The following is a 25,043-nucleotide window of genomic DNA, read 5'->3' on the forward strand; positions in this document are numbered from 1 at the left end:
CTCCAAAGGAACCACTATTCGCTTGCCCTGTTCTAGCAAGAAGGCTTGTAGTTTTGCTCTTGGCAAAGTGTGTTTCTACGATGCTCTTTTCTATGCGGTCTTCGTTTTCCCATCCATCCATTTATTATGCAACTTCTTTCAATTTCCAAATTGCCCCTGGCCAGCTGTCCCTAACGCTTTGAGGACGATCATAAGTTGTATGTTGATTTGGATGTCTGCCTATGAGGTGGACATGATAACTTTGAATGAATTTTCTTATTTATACGTTTGAAACCTTCTACCCATTATGGGTATTTTGAGCTTTTGCCTTGGGATAGAAAATCAGGGTCGTCTTGGGTTTTCTTTTTCTTTTCGTGATTGGAAATCACAATATTTTTCATCTCTAGAATTGGATGGGAAACCATGTCTGACAACCTCTATCTAACGAAATCAAAATCAACCATCAAAAAAGTATGAAGAAGAGGAACCTTACCAATAAGAGAAAGGGTTTGAAATGTGAAATCCTTCGAAGCTTCAGGCGCAAAGAAAATAAGACAAAAGGAGAAGATTTTTCTTTAAAAAGGAAAAATGAAGTTAAGGCACGCCAAAACCGAGAAAATCTCGCACATACCACAAATAAAATAGGGACACATGTTCGTCATTTGACAAAGAGGTTGTATCACATTAACTACAACAGAAGATTTTCGGGAAGTGAAAAGATGCGAACCATTGCAACTAATCATATTCATGTTCTTGTCTGAACACTGGACAACAAAGGAATAGGGGGACAACTAAAGGAGCCATGAATAAATAGTCATCCATTAAGACGGACGACTGTAAAGCACATTATGCCCGTCATTAAGGCAGACAATCACAACACATTAAAAGCAAAAATAACTCTAGTGACCCAATTAGCAATGAGCAACGGCAAAAAGACTATTGCAAAAGACTTAATAAGCCACCTAGGCATTACAAACCTCCGCTTAAAGAGAGGCATCATTGCCATCAATGTTGTAACTCCTTCAGGTGCAATTGACAAGAGCATTAACCCGAGGCATTGGCTATATAAAGCCAGCTAACTCAAGTAAGTACTCTCATAAGACATTTTCAGATATCATACACTCACTTGAGATTCCTAAGCTGAGAAAGAGATTGCCTAACTTAAGCATTAGAGGGCCTTTGGCTGGCACCATCCAGTGTCTTTCACTCTTACTCTTCTTTGTTTTCAACAGGCAAACGAGCTTGTCCATGGACATAGACCAGGAACATACAGACGAGGCGACTTTGTGCTTCATCAATGTTGAAGGTCATGAGTGAAGTGCTTGGTTTTCATTAATCTATTACTGCTAGTTAATGTTGATGGAATTTTATATGTTTAGATGAATAAGATTTCCCCATCCAGTAGGCAAAAAGAAAATTTTCCTTGTATAACATCCAAACAATAAAACTAATATTTGACATAATTTTAATTTAGATTTTCATGCAAATGTCAATTTCTCCAAACACAACATAACTAAAGCTTTCAAGAATGCAACAAATAAGGAAAGAAGAAAATGTAATCAATTATATTAAATTAAAACAAATAAAATCAACATTAGTTCTGATTGCATTCAAATCTTCTAGAGTTCCTAGAGTACTCTACCAAGTAAATTTCTTTAAATCCTCACCTCTCATTTAAAATTAATGGTTTAAGATATTGTCACATCATCAATCCACTAACTTACTCTTTAAAAAAAAAAAAAAAAGCGAATAAGCTTAGGAAGCAGCTATGATCTTTAACGTTAGCAAATGGATCTAACCCTTTTTTTTTTTTTTTGGGATGGAACAAATCTCAAACTTGGTAAATTCATCAACTCACAAATTTCTCCCGCCATTTTTCCCATCTGAATCCAAAAGACACTCCTGAGCAAAACAATTCAAGAAGAAAACCGGACTTTCTTTTACAACTCTCCTATATCCTTGAAATTTTCAATACTTTCAATTACAAATGATGGATCCATCCAGCTCAATCCCTTCAAATCGTCCATGGATGACAATTGAAAGCTCAATGGAGGCCAGGTATATATATCAGCTATCTCTCTCTCTCTCTCTCTCTCTCTCTCTCTCTCTCTCTCTCTCTCTCTCTCTCTCCTTTGTTCTCTGTCTATTGTCTACTGACTACTAGTTTCTTCCTTTCTTCTTTTTTTTTTTTCTTTTTTTGTCATTTCTTTATTTCATAACTGTGCTTGATATTAGATTTTTGTTGTTTTGCAATTTCACTACTGCAAAATTGTTTAATGATTACTCAAGAAACGCTGTGTTTTTTTAGGACTATCCTCTGCCTGTTTGATAATTGTTCAAGATAAGAAACAGAGCAAACAAAGAAGATAACTGTACTAGTTTGTTACCCTTAGTATAATCTTAGACACAAAGCAAGGCCACAATAATCAGAGAGAAGAAAAGAATGATTCTTTTATCATGACCATTTATTGAATAACTTGTACTTGTTTAGTTTATGGTTTGCATCTTGCTTATGCAGTAATAATATTTTGTCTTGTAAAATTGGTAAGGAACTTGTAGTGGGTTATGTGATATCCATAGTTGGACCAGTGCCACAGGGCAGTCAATGGAATTCTTTACAAGTTTTGGCAATTGGGACCCCTTTACGTATTGTTGATTTTTAAAATTCTTAGTCTTTACTTGGTGTTTGCCCCACTATGTTTATAATTAAAAGGCCAATGACAGGTTACTAATTCTCATTACCCTTTATTTTCACTCAAATGATAATTTTGAGTCTTTCTACCCCTTAAAAAGAATGTTGTGTAAAAATTATATATTTGAAAATCCTAAGTTAATTGATGATTCAATTGAATATGAATAAGTTAATCCATTATGCCTCTAACCACTTGGAATCAATTGAATATCAATTAGCATGCATCTACTTTGAATCACTCAATTGTAGTCAATATTAATATAATGTATATAATATTATTAGGTTCAAGATAATTGTACTAGATCGAAAAAATATGATAGGGTACACTACATAAAATGATATATATGTACTGGTGTAATCAATTTGCTTTGTGTTTTTGCTAATTTTTCTAATGATTTGCAAGCTGTTGGATTTGGAAATCTACTTTGGTGCTTTTCTTTTTATATTATTAGGTTTTTCTATTGTGATTATTGTTTCAAACTTGTCTACTTAGGTTGAGTATATTAGTAATGGGACCTTGGTATATTAGTAATATTTGAAATATTCAATTTTAGTTAATTAGAATTGAGTTTTTTTTTTTTTTTTTGTATTTTTATAGGATGATGGATGATTCTTGTCAAAACAAGGATACCATGAATGATTGTACCCCGGAGGTTGGTATGGAGTTTGGTACGTTAGAGGCAGCTTGGATGTTTTGGAAAAATTATGGAAAATAAATGGAGTTTAGTGTTCAAAAGCATTATGCAAATAAAAGTAAGATAGATGGAGAAATAAAATCAAGAAGATTTTTGTTTTCTAAAGAGGGTACATGTAAGCCTGATAAATGAGATCATCTGACCAGTCAACCTCGACAAGAAACAAGGACTAATAGTCTAGTACGATTAGGTGTTTCATTAGTTTATGAGACCGAAAAGTACAAGGTGTACAATTTTGTATCTGAGCACAACCATGTTCTTCATCCTGCAGCAACTACTTTCATGATGCGATCAGAACGAAAGATGTCTGATGTCCAAGCTTTTGCTATTGATTTAGCTTATGCTTCTGGAATTAAGCCTAAAGAGATACATGAGTTAATGAGTAGAGAGGCTGGTGGAAGGCTAGTCTTGACTACGCTGGAATTGATCAAAAAAACTATCTTCGAACTAGACAACAACAAAGCTTGATATATGGTGAAGCCGGTAGTTTATTAAGGTATTTCCAACAATAATTGGTTCAAAATCCATCGTCCATTATGTTGTACAGTTGGATATTTGAGGAGCAAATAACTAATATATTTTGGCCTGATGTTAAAATGATAATTGATTATGCCCATTTTGGTGATGTTTTTAGTTTTGACATTACATTTGGCACAAACAAAGAATTTAGGCCTTTAGCTGTGTTTATTAGTTTCAGTCACCATAGACAGATGGTATTTTTGGGGATGCACTTTTATACGATGAGACAACTGAATCATTCAAATGCCAATGTTACATTTTTCTTTTGTTAAGATTGTCCATGTTATAAAAGAGAAGAGGGGATAGGCCATTGTTAATGTTGCCACTGTTACATTTTTCTTTTGTTAAGATTGTCTCTGTTGTAAAAGAGAGGAGGGGATAGGCTATTGTTAATGCTACCAGTGTTACATTTTTCTTTTGTTAAGATTGTCCCTGTAACAGAATAGGGGATAGGTCTTGATATCTAGCATTTTCTCTTCTTTAAAACAATTGTACCTTGTGCAAAGTTGAAACTTCTAGATTTTAAATCAATATTATTGGCTATTTGAATGTTTAGCAATAAATTACATTATATTACATATATAGTATACAAGCATCTATGAAATAACAAAGTAAGAAAAGAGTGATAAAACTGATATTATTGCCAATAACTATTCATTACATATCTATAACTATTGAAACATTGGTAATACATGAAGCATTTTGGCCACTATTGATACATATTCTTCTTAAATGTTGTGATCTTTCCTACTATCTTTTTTCCAAAGAACTAAATCCTAAAAGCCACTATGGATCCTACTCATTGATAGCCACCCGCATAATTAGTGTGCAATCATAGATCATTAACATCCAAGCTTTCAAGTGAACTTGAAATTAGAAGTTGGAAAAAAAAAAGCGTCAAAGTGGGATGTAAAGATCAATATGATACATTAAATTTCTAAAAGAAAGGGAAAAAATTGTCACATTGCAAGTTGCAACATCATGCACTTGCCTAAAATTGAGATTATAAACAAACCAGACTTGTTATGAATTCTTTTCTAGGGGCAGAAGACTCGAAATATCATTTAAGTTAAAATAAAGGGTAATAAGAATTAGTAATCAGGCATTTGTTTCAATTATAAACATAATGGGGCAAACACAAAAGTAAAGTCTAAGAATCATTCTTTTCTTCTCTTTGATTATAGTGGCCTCACTTTTTGTCTAAGATTATACTAAGTACCCGTTTGGATATTGAGTATGCATTTAGCGTCTGTGTTTCACCTTTTTTTTTAGAAGAGTAGATTATGCTTTTCCAGTGGGTCCCGTGCATTGTTCACAAGACCCACAGGTACTTTATTTAGCAACTTTTTCATTAAAAATGGGTCTCACGGCACTATTCACATATTTAAAAAATATTTTGCTGCAGTGTTTTCAGTTTTTAACGGTATCCAAACAGACCCTAAAGGTAACATCTGCCATGTTCTTTGTCTCCCCTGTTTCTTATCTTGAACAATTACCCAAACGTAAAAGGAATAACATCTACCATGTTCACATAATAGAATTGCCTCACAAACATCATATTTGTACTCCAAAGGTTCTTATATTTTAAACTGCTCATTATACTGCAATTATTAAAGCTAAAACTATCAACACTTTGCAGCTTATAAAAAAAATACATCATAGAGATTGAGAGTAGGGGAGAGTAGAAGAAACACACCTAGGTGCTATTAGTGCCTTCAGGGAGCTTAAGAATCAATTTGCAATGGTCTATTATATATGCAGTGAGTCCTAGCCCCTTGTTTGCCTACACCCAATTTCAAGCTGAGTACAAAACTGGCCTACTAGCAAATACAATAAATAATCATACAAGAAGAATTAAAATATCACATAGAAGAAACTAATGAGCAAACCACAATAACAAACCCTTAGTCCCAAATTTGTTGGGGTTGGCTATGGATCCTCAACAAATTCGTTAATATTTATTCTTTTCCTTCATTCTAGTCATCTAAAGTCATACTCATTGTCACTTCCTTGATTGACATGTCTTTTGTTATTTCTACTAATGTTATTTTTGCTCTTCCTTTACCTTTTTCTTTTTCTTATTCCTTCAACTTGGATCAACTCATCCTTTCTTACCATACTAGTGCATTAATTGCTCTACTCTAAACACAACTAATTGTACTGGTTTGATAATTGTTCAAGATAAGAAACTAGTACAATTATCTTCAACTTGAATCATTCTTTTCTTCTCTCTGGTTATAATGGTCTTGCTCTTTGTCTAAGATTATACTAAAGGTAACAAACTAGTACAAAACTATCTTCTTTGTCTACTATGTTTCTTATCTTTAACAATTATCAAACACCTTGTATGCATAGGGTAGCCCCAAAAAAAACACAGCCTTTCTTGAGCAATCATTAAACAGTTTTGTAATAGTGAAATTACAAAAGAACAAAAATCCAATATCAAGCATAGGTATGAAATAAAGAAACAACAACTAAAAAAAAAAAAAAAGGAAAAAGAAGAAGAAGAAAGGAAGAAGCTAGTAGTCAATAGACAATAGATAGAGAAAAAAGGCTAGAGAGAGAGTAAGATAGTTGATATAACTGGCCTCCATTAAGCTTTCAATGTTCATCCATGGACAATTTGAAGGGATTGAGTTAGATGGATCCATCATTTGTAATTGAAAGTATTGAAAATTTCAAGGAGTAGGAGAGTTGTAAAAGAAAGTCTGTTTTCTTCTTGAACTGTTTTGCCCAAGAGTGTCTTTTGGATTCAAATGGGAAAAATGGTGAGAGTAATTTGTGGGTTGATGAATTTCTCAAGTTTGAGATTTTTTCCATCCAAAAAAAAAAAAAAAAGGTAAGATCTGTTTGCTAACGTTAAGGATCACGGCTACTTCCTAAACTTATCCCCTTTTTTGTGCTTTTAAAAGAGTTAGTTAGTAGATTGATGATATGGCAGCATCTTAAAGCATTAATTTTAAATAAGAGGTGAGGATTTAAAGAAATTTACTTGATAGGGTACCATAGGAACTCTAGAAAATCTGAATCCATTCTAATTGTACTTTTCACCAATGACAGATGCAATGATAGGCTAGGGCTATTCCACCGACTACCTGGCACTTTTTACCTAAACCTATCATATTTTCTCTACAACTCAGAGTTTGTTACATGATTCTAGACAATTTTGATAACTCTAGTTTTTTAATATATTATGTTGAGAAAGAGTAATGCTATAGATACAAACTTTTTTACAAACTGATGATATGGTGAGTAGTTATTGATAAATGAAAATATGATATTAGTGGTGAGTCTAAATGAAAATCAATAAGAAGTTGACAACATCAATAGTTTATAAAAATATTGTAAAATAATATGTGGCATTACTCATTGAAAAGTGTTAAATCCACAACATTTTCACAACACTTTTTACAACAAATTCTAGATTGTAAGTTGTTACTAGTTATAATTTGAACTCACTACTGAAATTAACTTTCTTCTCACAAGTAATAGCAATAAAAATCTATCATTTAAGATTTATTGTGAAAGTATTGTAAATATATTGTGGGATAACATTTCTCATATTACATTAACTCTAGTCATAGTCGACGGTATTATCTGTTTCTCTGCAGGTTGCACGGTTTAACATGTCGCTAAAGATAAGGTAGATTTTGTCAAAACAAGGTAGATAACATTCAGAAATCTTGCATGGAACTGAAGACTCCGTAATATACCAAGTACAGCTAGACTATGTGCCTGTACCCAAAATTAAAGTAAAGATGAATATAATATAAGAAAGACATTTATATTTGATTTGTTGGCCAAAGTCAGCAAGCTATAAATGGTAATTCTAATGGGAAAAATCCAATGGAATATACTAGTGATGATTTTAGTCAAATCGGCCAGAAAATGGGGGTGACAGGTTGGGAGAAAGAGAACTTTGGGAATATGCCGGCCACATATTCTGGTCTTAATTAAGAAAAATTTAATGCATATAAGTTCTCAATCCCATACATGGCTTTGTACCATCATTTATAATTTTCTCTATCTCTCTCTCTCTCTCTCTCTCACAACAATCTCGAGCCAAGAAAATCTTCAGGTGAGTTTATCAAACTTCTCTGTGAATATAATATTATGCCTTCTTTGGGGCTGTTTTTCACGTTCGTATTAACTTTTTGTCTATTGAATATGCCCAGGTCAATTGAAGCTGTTTGTCTCTCGAATTAGGTGTCACTATCTGCTCTAGCTCTATATTTTGTACAGAAATATTTCTACTTTTTGAGATGTAAATGGTTAGGGTTTTTAAACCAAACCCAATACGTCATTGTCGATGATATACGTATACAATATTCCAGTTTGATATTTATGTATATACTAATCCATCATTCAAAAGCCACAATAATATATTAATTTTAAAGTTGTTGCTTTCGTAAATAGGAACAATAATAAACCAAATGCATGTTTATTTCTATGATCTCTTCCCTAGCCTCTGTAATTTGCTATCTTTACATTTGTCAAATGAATCCTATTGGGATCTATCCTGTGTGAGAAAGCTGTAATATGCAAATATTACATAATACACCACCCAATTTCTTAATACGATAATTGCCAATTATGTGATTTTATGAAAATTCAACTCTTTTGCCAAAGATTTATTATTGTCACTATTTTATGTGAACTTTCGCACATAAAATTATAAGGAAAGTAATGAAATTCGATTTTCAAAAAACAGAATACATCTTTAAATTCCTTTCTTAGATTTTGAAACGTATGAGGAAAATGAGAAAGTATTTGTTGATGGAAGTCTGTATTCTAAAAGAATTTCTGGACCTTTTAATTTTTCCTCATATATTTTAAGATCAAAAGAGAGTTTTAAGTTCCTTACACTACGCTTTGAATGGTTCTCTAATATTTATTTTACTTCTTCGTATTTAAGTACTTATTTGATAAAAGTTATGTTATGAATTGGATGCACAGTACATAATATATATATATATATATTCCTTTTTGTCTGTCATAAAAACAATGTGGTATATTTGGTATGCATAAGTTTATGTGTGTCACATTTCTAATGAAAGATCCAATGATTCTTGTTCAAAAATTGGTTGTGTCTAAACTTGTAGTGCAATTGGCGCAGGGATTGTGTGTGAGAGAGAGAGCAAAGACAAGAAAGACAGCTAGTGAGCTAGCTAGCCATGGCAAGGGAACAATTGAAGGTGCTGAATGCACTTGATGTTGCCAAAACTCAATGGTACCATTTCACTGCAATTATCATTGCTGGAATGGGCTTCTTCACAGATGCATATGATCTATTCTGTATATCCGTTTGCACCAAATTGCTTGGGCGCATATACTACCATCATGAAGGTGCAGCTAAGCCTGGCACATTGCCTCCCAATGTATCAGCTGCTGTTAATGGTGTAGCACTTTGTGGAACTCTGGCAGGGCAGCTCTTTTTTGGATGGCTTGGTGACAAGTTGGGCAGAAAGAAAGTCTATGGTATCACTCTGTTGCTCATGATCATTTGCTCCATTGGTTCAGGGCTTTCTATTGGCCATGATGCAAAAGCTGTGATGGCTACGCTTTGCTTCTTTCGGTTCTGGCTTGGATTTGGCATAGGTGGCGACTACCCACTTTCTGCTACCATCATGTCTGAATATGCTAATAAGAAGACTCGTGGAGCCTTCATTGCTGCAGTGTTCGCCATGCAAGGCTTTGGAATTTTAACTGGTGGTATATTTGCTATTATTATATCTTCCATATTCCAGAACAAGTTCGATGCTCCTCCTTACGAAGTTGATGCACTTGGCTCAACTGTTCCCCAAGCAGATTATGTTTGGAGGATTATTGTAATATTTGGAGCATTTCCAGCTGCACTGACATACTACTGGAGGTTGAAGATGCCTGAAACTGCTCGTTACACGGCACTTGTTGCCAAGAATGCAAAGCAGGCTGCAAATGATATGTCAAGGGTTCTGCAGGTAGACATTGAATCAGAACCACAGAAGGTTGAGAAGTTAGCTGAAAAACCAGCCAATACCTTTGGTTTGTTCTCTAAGGAGTTTCTTCGACGACATGGACTTCACTTGCTTGGTACAACAAGCACATGGTTCTTGCTTGACATTGCATTTTACAGCCAAAACCTGTTCCAAAAGGATATTTTCACTGCAATTGGATGGATTCCTCCTGCAAAGACCATGAATGCCATCGAGGAGGTTTTTAGAATTGCAAGGGCCCAAACACTGATTGCTCTTTGCAGTACTGTCCCAGGCTACTGGTTTACAGTGGCTTTCATTGACAGGATGGGAAGGTTTGCTATCCAACTGATGGGTTTCTTCTTCATGACAGTGTTTATGTTCGCCCTGGCTTTTCCATACAACCACTGGACTCATAAGGATAACCGCATTGGATTTGTGGTGCTCTATTCATTGACTTTCTTCTTTGCAAATTTCGGGCCTAATGCAACCACATTTGTTGTGCCAGCTGAAATTTTCCCAGCTAGGCTTAGGTCTACTTGCCACGGCATATCAGCAGCAGCTGGGAAGGCTGGGGCTATTGTTGGTGCATTTGGGTTTTTGTATTTGGCTCAAAACAAGGACAAGGCCAAGGCTGATGCCGGGTACCCTGCAGGCATTGGGGTGAAGAATGCGCTCATTGTGTTGGGAGTGGTCAACTTCTTGGGTATGCTGTTCACTTTTCTTGTGCCTGAATCAAATGGTAGATCATTGGAGGATATGTCCCGTGAAAACGAGGATGAAACTGTGGATTAAAGACTGCTACTACCTGTGCACCATAACTTTTCCTTATCAGTTATTTTTGTATGTCTTGAGCGCGATGTTGTAGCTATTTGTTTAAGTTTCTCTCAATATTCCCCTTTTTTTGTCTTTCTTTTTAAATGTTGTGATGCCCCACTAAAAGAGTGTGTTATTAGCCATTAGATTGTAATATTTGTTCAATTTCCCCTTCCTGTTTTAACCACCTTCATGTTCTTCTTGCTATTGTTTATATGACTTATGTTGCATTCCACAGTTGTGTTACTTTCTTCTTCTTTTATGGAAAGAGGTACATTGCTTTTTGGAAGCATGAAATCATAAAATATTTTCCTAATTTTATTTTTATCCAAGTAGTAGCAATGAAAGAGGTACAACACAAGCAGTCTTCAACCTTTGGTCCTATCAGTACTTTGAGCAACCCTTCCAAGCAAGAATATGCAACCAATATTCTCTGTTTTTTTTTTCTTTGATCACTAGGCTACACAATGGAGCTAGTCTTTCCCCTTCTCAGACCCCATCCGTCCATCCATCCATTCGAAAATAGAAGGCAGGGAAAAATGCCTACATCCCCGTCACTGGTGAGTTTCATGAAATTAAGTTCATTACCGGGAAACAAGCATCAAGTTTTGAAATTGCTTGTAGATCAAAATCTAAGAGCCACATATATTATACTTCTATGGCAAAAAGTTGGCTACAACATTGTTGGTCACTATGAGTAGCAAAAAATAAATGTTGGTCGCTAGTAAAAATATCATCTGCCTGGGGAAGAACTCATTAACCAATCTGCTATATTAAATGGCAACAGGCTTGTTCGAGAAATTTTGAACATATTCTGGCAAAATAGTCTTGCCTTGCAAGAGGTTGCAGGCTTCGTTTTCAAGGCTAACCTCTCTGCGTATGTAGTAGATGACAGAGTCACAGGAAGGTCTTGACAATCCACCAGTTGCAAAGCAATACAGAGCTATATTCTAATTGAACTGACTCAGTATGTTTGTCTATATGATGGTGCATCTACCACAAGCTTTGGAGGAAATCTTTAAACATTTCATGGTGATATTTGGTTGAAAAAGCACATTCCTGTACGAGTTACGTCTGCACCACATCATGAGTGGTGTTGGCTCCACCCATAGTCAAGTCAAAAATCAACCATACTACACTATTGTTTTTACTAATAAGTAAATTACATTATCCTCTTATCAAAATGAAACTCTGGAGAATTATAAATGCAATATATTAGTCCATGACCTCTCAAACTATGACTAAGTTACCAGAATGTTCCTTTCTAAAACAGATTTGTACCCAAAATATGGACAAAATAACACCACCCCCCCCCCCCCCCAAAAAAAAAAAAAACGTTTGTATAAATGACACTGACTTTCTTGAGATTTATAAATGCAACAGTTTAGTCAATGTACTCTCAAATATGATTAAACAAACAAAATAATCCATTTAAAAAAAATAAAAATTCTTACCCCAAACTTTAAACAAAATGACACTCCCCTCTTATGAGGTTTGTGGATGCATGGCACTCCCTTCCACCCCCAGCTATGTATAAATTAATACGAATCGTTTTAAAAAGTAAAATATTCGGTAAGAAAAAATTGTGGGATTTATAAGAGAAGTGTCACTTCACAAAATGAAATATTGAGCCCCCACCCACCACCCCCCACCCCCCCCCACCCCCCCTCTCTAAATCTCCCAAACGCTTGATAATTAGTTTTTTTTACTTTGCTCTTTATCAGATAGCTTCTTCTTCTTTTTTTATTCTTTTGATGCTACCTAGTATTAGTTGATCGAGTCTTCCACGCATTTTATCCCATAACTTAAAGCTATTTATTCTTTTTCTTTTTTTTCATTTGCCTCCTTGGCATAGATTTCAGGGACTATAGGGAACACCGTTCAGAACTTCTGATGGGACGTACACTTGAAGATTTCGATTTATTGAAGAAAATTTGGCCAGATTATCTAAGGCACAAAATATTCTGGTTTGCTAGGAAGACTGCCATGCATGCAAGCAAAGCTTGGGCTATGGACAATGGTGGGTGTATTTGTTTTCTTGTATTTTTACGAACCAAAATAAGACCAATGTCTGTCTCAAAAACAATAAAAATTAGGCCAATGCTGGACTAGAATTTTGCTGTGTGTTGGGTGAAATCAATTTCTCAATTATGTTGTTTACATGGTGCCTGAATCAAGGTGAAAATATCCTTCGAAAATGTCAGGTGAAAACAAATAAACAATAATGGAAATAGAGTTAAGTAACAGCACTTGGCAGTATCAAATGCATCCCCTGAAACCAAATTTATAAGATGATATACAACAAGAGTTTGTAAATATCCTTTTACTGGACAATCCTTTAAAGATGAAATCAATATAATGACTTACATTTAGAGTTTCTAGATTCCCTTTAACAAAGCCATCTTCACCTGAGAAGCAGTAATCAATAAGGAAATTGACTTTCTCAGTTTCCAGAAAATATTAGCCTAAACCTTGAGCCTCCCAGATGTTAGTTTATTCACGGATCATGCAATACTATCTTGTTTCTAAAATGGGTTCTGCACAGGGATAACTAATTCATAAGTTGGCATAGTGATATCAGATCTTTTTCCCACTGAACAAAACTCAATGACAGAGATTATTCAGTGTGCTCGGTCTTTGATCACTTCAAGATCCATCTCTGTGGGGTCAGTAGCCTGAATCTCATAGTGGACACCATCCAGCTCCCGTCTAAACCTGTCTCTAGATGTAGCATAGAGCATCTTGGCACGGATTCGAGAGGATGATGGAGCCCTGATACCAATGTCGTGCAATGAATAAATTAAGAATGAAATTCTGATGACAAAATTACTGAAATCAATGACAATACTGATTTGTTTGGATAGGAGTTTCAATAGAAGGATTGGATTGTAAACTTAGTTTAAATGACTTGAACACGGTATGAAATGACATTTTTTTTTTCTTATTGATTAACTTTATGGAACGATTTGGGTTATGTGGATTGAAAATGACTAGATTTAAGATGTCATTCAAATCCAACATATCATAAATTTTTTTATTTGAGTAAAATCTCTAAAGTTCTTATGATGGTGTGTTGTTAAATTTATATCAAGCAATTTAATATAGTAATTTTTCTTCAAATCCCTTGATTTGAAATCCTCAAATCCAAACAACCTAGATGGAAAAAAATGCCATTGTTGTGAGACAAAATTATAAACCGTTGATGTAAGCAACTTCCAGACACTAGAAAAATCATAGCTTTAGATAATTTAAAAGTATTCCTCTCAGAAAATAACATATAGAATTAAAGGTTCAAACATATCATTGGAAAATAGTTTTCAAAAGATGGAAATATAAATGACAGAAACGAAAAAGTGGTAATGGTCAGCATATGGTCTTGGTCACAATACCATTCCTTCCACAAATCAAAACAGACACAAAATACAGAACCAGACTGTCAAGAGTAGAACTTATTTTTCTTTGTTTTCCTTTCAGTTGATCAATAGCAAAGTGAAAAAATGGACATAAAATTCTAAACAGAGCTGAGAGTTTGAATTCCATTACATGAAAGTTTTAAATTGGAATTCGTGACAAGTTTTGAACGACTACAACATTGACATCAGTAGCAGATTTGTAATACCCAAACCCAAAGGCTGTTCTTTATGGTTAATTAATAGATAGATAAAGCAATGGAATTTGTAAAGAAGTAATCTTTATTCATGTACTCATAACCAAACAACTAAAATATATCATTGATGGCCATATGCACAGTGAGCCCATCATCTGATAGATATCAATTTATCCTGTTTAACTTCAAAGGTGGACTACAGTTAAAACATAATTTTGGTAACTTCAGAAAGCACAGTCATCAAATACTACTGAGCTAACAAAGTTCAAGTGATTAAACAATGCATAAATATGGATGACAGAAAAAATGAATAAATATTTAGTTTCTGTTGATAATAGGTGAGTAAAGACATAATCAGGACACTTTTAGCAGTCTGAAACAGCAATTTGATATAACATGTGAATGCTGAAGTTTATTGAAGCTTGGACACATCAGGACTTCCCACATGTTAGAGTCATATAGAAGAAAAATGGGTGCTTGTAGCTACTTCAGATTTTTTGCAAAAAATGTCCTTATTTTCATTCTCGAGCCTGTAAAGGATGCAATCCAAACAAGCTTGCATGCCCAGAAATACCATATAGTAAGCTAGGGGATGACATTAGATGAAGATAGCATGATATTAACAGAGTAAAAATGCCTTCAATTTTAACACAAAATTTTATTCAAGTAGCAGAGCAATCAATTTTTGAGGTTTCATAAAAGAACTAACATAGAAAATCCCAGGAAAGTATTTATAGATTCAGGTAAATATAATTGCATGGACATGTTGAAGTCAGGTCAAAGATGTAGTAAAATACAAAAGAGAGAAGCATCAGAATAATTTAAGAATGCAATAAGTATAGACATAGGCAATGTGGGTTGTAAGGTTTTCTTTTTATTGTGATTAGAACATACATGAAAGAAATTTATGATGATAATTACCACGTCTCACAAGGATGATCAAAATGTATATTCATTAATTACCCTCATGGTGAAAACGTGATAATACCAGTCAAAATGGAATAGTTAGGGATCATAGGCGAAAGCTTACCATGCAATGAAAAATATCTTGCTCTTTTGACAGTTATCAGAAGTCACAAAATCATAGTCATATACAGCATATCGGCAATCATTCTCAGGCAAAGCTGCAGTGAAATCATCATAGCTCTCGGCTGGACCACCGGTCTTCTCAACCACTACCTCCTTTTTACCCTCATCAACCTTGAAAATCACATAACGGTGAACCTTCTTCCTCTTCAATTCCAAAAACGTGTTTTTGGTGTGATCAGCAACGCCCATGCCGGACGAAGCATTTGGCTGGAAACCATTCAAATTGCATCACAAAATATTTCAATATAGAAGCTTCAAAAATAACAGGCGTAATAGCTATTGATTCCTTTCTAGCAAACAAGATGGTCATCAACAAGTTGCCATGGATGATGTTGTATACTGAGTTCCCAATTTAAAGTTGACATTTGATGATATAATAGGTTTAATGATGAACATTATTACAAGCTAAGATCATATCTAAAACGGTATTCATATTAAACTACAATCAAATACTTCAAATCACAACATCAGTCCTTTTTCACGAAACCACCAGCTTAAAAAGTTGATTCATACCCAGAATTCAGTTTCTTCCAAGGTGGGTAGCATGATTAAAAAGTAGATTCATGCTCAATTGTAAGTAGAACACTTAAAATGTTGGAGTAGCACTCCTTGATTCATTAAACAAATAATTGATCTAAATAGTTTCAAGACTATTATTCAAAAATTGATCAAATCAATTACAACTGAAATTATAAATGAACAAGAAACCCCATCAGAGAACAAATATATAAGCTCTATCTGGGAACCAAAAATACAGAAAATTATTTGAAAAGGAAATTCCTCCAGCCAAAGGGGGAAAAAAAGTCTTTTTTTTTTCCTGTTTTCCTAAGATTCATCAGAAGCCAAAATGAACTTAAAACAAGTGGTGTAAATATCATCCAAGTTGAATAAATGTCATGATGAAACAGAACATCTTCAAAGATTACAAAAAACAAAACATCTTCTTGAAAAATGAATTTATAATCTTATTGATCATAATTCATATTCAATAGTTGCACTGATAAGAAACAATAAATTAAAAATCAACATAGTCCCAAAATTATACCCACAAAATAAAATTTAAACAAAGTAAAAGAAGGTCCAAGAGAGAGAGAGAGAGATACCCTGCTGAGCCATCTGAAAGACATGGTAACGAAGAAAGTATAATAATAATACTATGGAAGAAGAAGAAGAAGAAGAAGAAGAAGAAGCTAAAGCCGATGGGTATACCCTTATAGCACGTATACCCCCCGGATGAAAGAGTTTTGGAAGGAAAAGGAAAGGGCAAAAAGTCTTTTTATAAAATGGACAAGAAAGAAATGGGAATAGAATATAGAATAATGCCAAACAACCAAAGGGAACTGCAATTTCCTATCACTCTCCTTAAAATCGGACTTTTTTTGAGTCACAGGACTGCTGTGCCTGTGTCGGGTGCCTCTACTCTTTCTAAATAGTTTCAAGACTATTATTCAAAAATTGATCAAATCAATTACAACTGAAATTATAAATGAACAAGAAACCCCATCAGAGAACAAATATATAAGCTCTATCTGGGAACCAAAAATACAGAAAATTATTTGAAAAGGAAATTCCTCCAGCCAAAGGGGGAAAAAAAGTCTTTTTTTTTTCCTGTTTTCCTAAGATTCATCAGAAGCCAAAATGAACTTAAAACAAGTGGTGTAAATATCATCCAAGTTGAATAAATGTCATGATGAAACAGAACATCTTCAAAGATTACAAAAAACAAAACATCTTCTTGAAAAATGAATTTATAATCTTATTGATCATAATTCATATTCAATAGTTGCACTGATAAGAAACAATAAATTAAAAATCAACATAGTCCCAAAATTATACCCACAAAATAAAATTTAAACAAAGTAAAAGAAGGTCCAAGAGAGAGAGAGAGAGATACCCTGCTGAGCCATCTGAAAGACATGGTAACGAAGAAAGTATAATAATAATACTATGGAAGAAGAAGAAGAAGAAGAAGAAGAAGAAGCTAAAGCCGATGGGTATACCCTTATAGCACGTATACCCCCCGGATGAAAGAGTTTTGGAAGGAAAAGGAAAGGGCAAAAAGTCTTTTTATAAAATGGACAAGAAAGAAATGGGAATAGAATATAGAATAATGCCAAACAACCAAAGGGAACTGCAATTTCCTATCACTCTCCTTAAAATCGGACTTTTTTTGAGTCACAGGACTGCTGTGCCTGTGTCGGGTGCCTCTACTCTTTTAAAATCAATTATTATTATGAATAATGTACTCACGAGTCACGCCCTCTTTTTAACACACCCTGTGGTAGAGACGCTATAACATGGATTGAAATGGTATTTAAAAAAAAAGGAAATGGTATTTTTAAATATGATTTTAGTTAGAGCATTGCCGTTGGGGTGTATCAACATTCCAAAAATCAAATTTATACGGGTGTATATTGCTTTTTTAAAGCAACCGTAAATAGGGAGTTTTCAAATATATAACATACTTTTCAAAGGTTATAAACATATATATATATATATATATATTATTGAGGAGAGAGATAGAGAAAGAGAAACAAATTTTTTTATATTATTTGATTGAATAGTTAACATTATTTTATTGAGTTGTATGTAACAATAAAAATTAAGAAGCTGAGGTGTATTGTTTAAGCATTAACATTGGGGGTAAAAACCTCCGGTTGTTTTTTTACCAACCAAGATACTAAAATAGGGCTTTACCTAGATATGAGTCACATATTTTAATGGAGTGAGAGGAAAAAAAGGAAGAGAAGGAATTGATTTGTTTATATTATTTTAATAAGTTGTATGTAAAAATAGAAACTAAGATGTTAAATAAGTTATAAAATGAATGGTAAAATAAATAAAGTAGGTTTTGAGTATATAAAATAGACACTTTTTTTGCATCCCCGGATGTTAATATTCAATAGGTTAATAAAATATATAAATTATTGTTTGGGAATGTAAAATAAGTCTTTTTTTACATTTTCAAATGTGAATGCTTATAAATGTGAAATTGTGAAGCACAATTTCAAAAAATAATATATGTGAAATGTGCAATATGGAATGTGTATTAAGATTTTCATTATTATTATTACCACCAGATAAAAGGACTACTCTTATTATTGGGACATAAAGGGTGAGTGGATTAGAGTTTTTATTTTTATTTTATATTTAGGACAAAGTGTGGGTTTAGTGTTTAGTGCACTTGAATTGACATATGCCGATATGTGAACATTTTTGAATATGCGTTTGAATCTTGTTGAGTTCACTGTATTGGGATACTAGATCTAAGTTGAACCCCTTTTTTTCAGTAGTATTTTGTTACCCATTAGGTAACCACTTTTTTAATATAAATTTTTTATTTATTTAAACTTGCCAATAACTCTATAATAGGTTTAATGATGAACATTATTACAAGCTAAGATCATATCTAAAACGGTATTCATATTAAACCACAATCAAATACTTCAAATCACAAGATCAGTCCTTTTTTTCACAAAACCACCCGCTTAAAATGTTGATTCATACCCAGAACTCAGTTTCTTCCGAGGTGGTTAGCATGATTAAAAAGTAGATTCATGCTCAATTGTAAGTAGAACACTTAAAATGTTGGAGTAGCGCTCCTTGATTCATTAAACAAATAATTGATCTAAATAGTTTCAAGACTATTATTCAAAAATTGATCAAATCAATTACAACTGAAATTATAAATGAACAAGAAACCCCATCAGAGAACAAATATATAAGCTCTATCTGGGAACCAAAAATACAGAAAATTATTTGAAAAGGAAATTCCTCCAGCCAAAGGGGGGAAAAAAGTCAATTTTTTTTTTTTTTCCGTTTTCCTAAGATTCATCAGAAGCCAAAATGAACTTAAAACAAGTGGTGTAAAAAATCATCCAAGTTGAATAAATGTCATGATGAAACAGAACATCTTCAAAGATTACAAAAAACAAAACATCTTCTTGGAAAATGAATTTATAATCTTATTGATTATAATTCATATTCAATAGTTGCACTGATAAGAAACAATAAATTAAAAATCAACATAGTCCCAAAATTATACCCACAAAATAAAATTTAAACGAAGTAAAAGAAGGTCCAAGAGAGAGAGAGAGAGAGAGAGAGAGATACCCTGCTGAGCCATCTGAAAGACATGGTAACGAAGAAGGTATAATAATAATACTATGGAAGAAGAAGAAGAAGAAGAAGATGATGAAGAAGAAGAAGAGAGGAAGCTAAAGCCGATGGGTATACCCTTATAGCGCGTATACCCTTACCCCCCGTATGAAAGAGTTTTGAAAGGAAAAGGAAGGGCAAAAAGTCTTTTTATAAAATGGACAAGAAAGAAATGGGAATGGAATAAAGCCAAACAACCAAAGGGAACTGCAATTTCCTATCACTCTCCTTAAAATCGGACTTTTTTTGAGTCACAGGACTGCTGTGCCTGTGTCGGGTGCCTCTACTCTTAAAATCAATTATTATGAATAATGTACTCACGAGTCACGCCCCTCTTTTTAACACACCCTGTGGTAGAGACACTATTACATGGATTGAAATGGTATTTTTTTTTTTTTTTTAAAAAAGGAAATGGTATTTTTAAATATGATTTTAGTTAGAGCATTGCCGTTGGGGTGTACCAACATTCCAAAAATCAAATTTATACGGGTGTATATTGCTTTTTTAAAGCAACCGTAAATTGGGAGTTTTCAAATATATAACATACTTTTCAAAGGTTATAAACATATAATATATATATATATATATTATTGAAGAGAGAAAGAGAGAGAGAGAGAGAGAGAGAAACAAATTTTTTTATATTATTTGATTGTATAGTCAACATTATTTTATTGAGTTGTATGTAACAATAAGAATTAAGAAGTTGGGGTGTATTGTTTAAGCATTGGGAGGTAAAAACCTCCGGTTGTTATTTTACCAACCAAGACACTAAAAGAGGGCTTTACCTAGATATGAGTCACATATTTTAATGGAGTGAGAGGAAAAGAGGGAAGAGAAGGAATTGATTTGTTTATGTTATTTTAATAAGTTGTATGTAAAAATAGAAACTGAGATGTTGGATAAGTTGTAAAATGAATGGTAAAATAAATAAAGTAGGTTTTGAGGATATAAAATAGACACTTTTTTTGCATCCCTAGATGTTAATATTCAATTGGTTAGTAAAATATATAAATTAGTGTTTGGAAATGTAAAATAAGTCTTTTTTTACATTTTCAAATGTGAATGCTTATAAATGTGAAATTGTGAAGCACAATTTCAAAAAATAATATATGTGAAATGTGCAATATGGAATGTGTATTAAGATTTCCATTATTATTATTATTACCACCAGATAAAAGGACTACTCTTATTATTGGGACATAAAGGGTGAGTGGATTAGAGTTTTTATTTTTATTTTATATTTAGGACAAAGTGTGGGTTTAGTGCTTTAGTGCACTTGAATTGACATATGCCGATATGTGAACATTTTTGAATATGCGTTTGAATTTTGTTGAGTTCACTGTATTGGGATACTAGATCTAAGTTGAACCCCTTTTTTCAGTAGTATTTTGTTACCCGTTAGGTAACCACTTTTTTAATATAAATTTGTTATTTATTTAAACTTGCCAATAACTCATTCAATGCATGGAAACAATTAATAAAATATAAGTTTTCACTTTTTTTAATTATAAAATTTAATAATTGTGGTAACTATTAATAGGCATTTATTATGTGTTTTTTTTATGGAATTATATGCTCTACTATTTAAATAATATATTATTAGATAATATTTTAATGGAGAGTTTAAATATAAAATAGAATTTAAAATTAATTTAAAAAAATGATAGAATAATGAAAGTATAAGGTTTCAAATGCTTATGTAGCAAAATAATATAAGCTCAACCAAAAGTTAAATGTCTTTAGTATTATATATTTATAGATAACTTTGATTTCAAAATGTTGAAAAATAATATTTATCAAATGGATCTAGTTTATTTGTTCTTCAACAGATTTTTTTAAACTTAAATATTTTTTAAAATATAATTTTTTTAAATTATTTTTTTAGTAAATATATAAATAAATTTTTGAACAAAAGTCAGACACATGGCTAATTATGAAAGTGGATGGTTCAAATGGAGAATAAAGAACTTGATAACATTTTAAAATAAACAATATATTTCTCAATAGTTGAGAAAGGGGATTTGGACTCTAGAGATCTCTGTTGAACACCAAAAAGTTTTGTTGAGATACAAGCTATTGACAAACACAAAGATAATATTATAGAATTTCAACCGATAACGTCCACTTCATTATGATTACTCTTATCGTTAAGCTAAGACATCAATCAGTTTTTTGTATAAATAGGATTTGACTTCATATTACTTACCGCGATAAGAGACTTTACCAATTGAGCAAACTAGAACCCAAGACAAAAAAAACATTTTTAATTGCACAAAATTGCTCCTTCAATTGTGTAATTCTATGGGAAAGGTTTACCCCACATCCAGTGTATACTTCTTCTTTTTTTTCCTTTTTTTTTTTTTAATATTGGCATTGAGCTGTTGATTTGGTATGGATTGGACTAGGAATGGAATTGATAATTTTAATTACTCATTATTTATTATTTATGTTGATAATATTGACACAAATGTTGTCAACTATATACAGTGGTTTTTAATAAAATTGTTGTGCACCGCACATTCTTAGTGTGGTGGTCACTTTATAAATATAAGTGTTTATGAGATGTGGAAGGTAAAGATCGAAGTTCAAGCATCCAAGAGAGAGCTACACACATATATATACTTAGATTAAATTAGAGTAGGATTTCTATTGGTATTAAATAATATNTCCTAGATGCTCGAGAACCCACTATAGCTATTCCCAAGCCACCTCCGGTCCAACATTGGTGCCCACTAGAAGCTCAATCTTCAAGGCTAACTTCGATATGACGGTGTTTAAGTCAGACAATTTGTTACTAGCTTAGGCATCATGATTAAGGATGGGCGTAGGTAGGCCATTAGAGCATTAACCACGCTAGTTCCCCTAGCTCCGACTGTGGTTTGAATGGAAGCACTGGCTTATCGAAGAGCGGTGCAGTTTGCCAAGGAGATAGGCCTTACATAAGTCATATTTGAAGGAGATTCTTCAATAGTCATTCAAGCAATTTTGGAGGGGCCCTCAGATGTCTTACAATATTGCCATGTCATTGAAGATATTTGCATTCAAGCTTTGGACTTTTAGCTATCTGTGTTCACTCATGTTCAACGAATGTAATGCAGTTGTTGACGCTTTAGCCAAAAAAGCAAAAACTTGTAGGGGCACTCAGGTTTGGTTAGAAGAATTACCTGAGGACATAGCCTCTTAGCTTGTTTTGATGTTCACTGATGTTTCCTCTCTTTTATCATGAATAAAGTCCTAGACACTAATAGTCTGGTTTCTAAAAAAAAAAAAAAAAAAAAAAACCTAAAGGTAGTTAACATACCTTATTAGGTCTCACCTACCATAATGATTAGGAGTTTTATTTTTCTCTCTCTATTAAAACCTCTAAAATAATAAGTCATGGTGTTAATAAGGTTTTCTAATGAGTAGAGATAGTTTTCATTTTACCTATTTTTTCTTATATTACCAAACATAGGAAAACATAAAAAACTATGTTCACATAAGGGTTTTCATGAAAATAAACATAACATAAAGTAGTAAACCTTCTTTAATTTCTTAGGACCTACAAAAAATTTAAAATATAATTTAGGGGGCGAAGCTATATATATATATATATATAAAACAAAAATATTTACATCAAATTTGTCTTTTTATCACTCAAAATAATTTTTTGCTTCTAGTAAGTTTGTGAACTATGGACTATCTTAAACTTTTAACTCATATTAAAATTAAAAAAAAAAAACTCTTTATTTTAGATGAATATTTTTTAAATAATTTAAAAAGTACATACTTAAAACATTCTTCTCTCTCCCCATGTGTGTGTTAAAATACTTAGTATTCTAATATATATATGAAAAATTATTGAATACTCTGAGAGTGCCATAAATGTGTACTTCTCCTCTCACATGAATTGTGGATCCTACCATAAATTTAATTACTAGAGTCCACAGTTATGTGAGAGGAAGGAGTACGCATTTATAGTACTTCGAGAGTACCCAATAATTACTCATATATATATATATATATTAACAGTTTTTAAAGTGGTATACAAAATTTCTTAAAATAACTCATTAACAAAAGATTTTAAAACATCTATTACCCGAACCATATAAAAATAAAGATAAATAAAAAAATGAGGAAAAGATTTTGCAAAGGGACAAGGTCTAAAAATCTAAAACCATGAGTTGGCTGTTGGACAATGGATTACAAAACTCAAAGTTAAAAAAAAAAAAGGCGAAACTACGCTATTGGTCCCTTATGTTTGAAGCGAGCACAATTAGTCTCTCAAGTTTTAAAATTGAGTTGTATTAGTCCTTTTACTAACTGCTGTTAGTGGTGTTATTTATGTGGCTAACGAAACAATGACTTGACATTTTTTTTTAAATGATGTGGCAATTTTTTAAGTAAAAAATTAATTAAATGAATTTACACATTAAAAAAAATTGACCCATTCTAATTTAAGTCTTAATCCTAACCCGTTACCAAATTAGAACTCATTTACAGTCTGATTCACAAACCCGCTAGAGAGAGAGAGAGAGATTGAGCAGTTCCAAGCCAACCATTATCTTTCAGAGTAAAGCTCGATATCGATCATGGAGGAGATGAAGAAGAAGAAGATGAGGACGACTACAATATTCACAACAATTGGACGATACAATTGTATTCGGTGGCCGGAGACAGAGGAGTTTTCGTTGTGGCGGGGTGGTTGGATCTCACTTCAACTTTCAGCAAAGCTACGGAGCAGAAAATCGTGCCTTAGCAACAACAGAAACCTCTGGTCAAGAAGAGCAGACGTGGACCAAGGTCTCGGAGCTCACAGTATCAAGGCATTACGTTTTATGGAAGAACTAGTCGATAGGAATCCTATGTAGTTTGATTGGTGCAAGGTAGACCATAACCAAGCCATCATGTGTTGCAAACTTGGCTGTAGCTATGGAGGTACAGATAAAGAGAGTAGCAATGGCAAAGGCCACGATAGATGAGACAACAGTAAAGGCAGAAAGTTGGTGCCTAAGGGGATTGCAAGAATTAGTGGACTTGAATTAGAGTGGGTCAATTTTTTTTTTTTTAAACGATTGCAAGAATTAATGATGAGTTTTAATTTGGTACCGGGTTAGGATTAAGACTTGAATTAGAATGGGTCAATTTTTTTTTTAATGTGTAAATTCATTTAATTAATTTTTTTACTTAAAAAATTGCCACGTCATTAAAAAAAATGTCAAGTCATTGTTTCGTTAGTTATATAAGTAACACCACTAACGACAGTTAATAAAATGACTAATACAACTCAATTTTAAAACTTGAGAAACTAATTGTGCTCGCTTCAAATTTAAGGGACCAATTGCGCACATAGAGTACACTTAAGGGACCAATATTGTAGTTTCGCCAAAAAAAAAAATATATATATTTTTTTTTTCTTTTTCAAAGCATATTATACATCTATTCAACCAACATTTTTTCACTAAATTATAATAATGTGGTGATTAAATTCATCTTTAATTTCCGACAATTAACATATTTTAACATCTTCTTCTCAAAAAAAAAAAAAAAAAAAC

At 32.9% G+C, this 25,043-nt stretch overlaps 2 protein-coding genes and 1 long non-coding RNA gene across 6 annotated transcripts; 2 read left to right on the top strand and 1 right to left on the bottom strand.

Moving 5' to 3' along the window:
* The first annotated feature begins 646 nt into the window (after positions 1-646).
* On the top strand, positions 647-4,416 carry LOC136061677 (uncharacterized). 2 transcript variants are annotated; one of them, XR_010623523.1, is made up of 3 exons: positions 647-1,063; positions 1,212-2,037; positions 3,270-4,416. It is a non-coding gene; the product is annotated as an uncharacterized LOC136061677 (long non-coding RNA). The 2 variants fall into 2 exon arrangements; XR_010623522.1 differs by lacking the exon at positions 647-1,063 and having other exon boundaries at positions 1,102-2,037.
* Positions 4,417-7,846: 3,430 nt separating this feature from the next.
* LOC112028211 (inorganic phosphate transporter 1-4) lies at positions 7,847-10,971 on the top strand. Of its 2 annotated transcripts, XM_024060878.2 has the most exons (3): positions 7,862-7,963; positions 8,061-8,091; positions 9,002-10,971. In XM_024060878.2, exon 3 carries the CDS (start codon positions 9,060-9,062, stop codon positions 10,632-10,634), a length of 1,575 nt encoding a protein of 524 aa, XP_023916646.1. In that variant the 5' UTR covers positions 7,862-7,963; positions 8,061-8,091; positions 9,002-9,059; the 3' UTR covers positions 10,635-10,971. The 2 variants fall into 2 exon arrangements, with proteins under 2 accessions (XP_023916645.1, XP_023916646.1); XM_024060877.2 differs by lacking the exon at positions 8,061-8,091 and having other exon boundaries at positions 7,847-7,963.
* A 1,920-nt stretch (positions 10,972-12,891) lies between these two features.
* LOC112028208 (actin-depolymerizing factor) lies at positions 12,892-19,743 on the bottom strand. 2 transcript variants are annotated; one of them, XM_024060873.2, is made up of 3 exons: positions 19,465-19,743; positions 15,293-15,558; positions 12,892-13,427 (listed from the first exon to the last, which is right to left on the bottom strand). In XM_024060873.2, the coding sequence occupies exons 1-3, from the start codon at positions 19,486-19,488 to the stop codon at positions 13,277-13,279; spliced, it is 441 nt and encodes a 146-aa protein (XP_023916641.2). In that variant the 5' UTR covers positions 19,489-19,743; the 3' UTR covers positions 12,892-13,276. The 2 variants fall into 2 exon arrangements, with proteins under 2 accessions (XP_023916641.2, XP_065615841.1); XM_065759769.1 differs by lacking the exon at positions 19,465-19,743 and adding an exon at positions 16,455-16,707.
* Positions 19,744-25,043: the final 5,300 nt, after the last annotated feature.

Source organism: Quercus suber, unplaced genomic scaffold, assembly GCF_002906115.3.
Source record: "Quercus suber isolate HL8 unplaced genomic scaffold, Cork oak 2.0 scaffold_17, whole genome shotgun sequence".
Taxonomy (NCBI): Eukaryota; Viridiplantae; Streptophyta; class Magnoliopsida; order Fagales; family Fagaceae; genus Quercus; species Quercus suber.

Coding starts and splice junctions, on each gene's coding strand:
- LOC112028208 (XM_024060873.2), bottom strand. CDS start 19,488: ATGTCTTTCAGATGGCTCAGCAGG. Junction 15,559..19,464: donor CTTTCAGATGGCTCAGCAGG/GTATCTCTCTCT, acceptor AATGGTTTCCAG/CCAAATGCTTCGTCCGGCAT. Junction 13,428..15,292: donor AAGATATTTTTCATTGCATG/GTAAGCTTTCGC, acceptor CATTGGTATCAG/GGCTCCATCATCCTCTCGAA.
- LOC112028211 (XM_024060877.2), top strand. CDS start 9,060: ATGGCAAGGGAACAATTGAAGGTGCTGAATGCACTTGATGTTGCCAAA.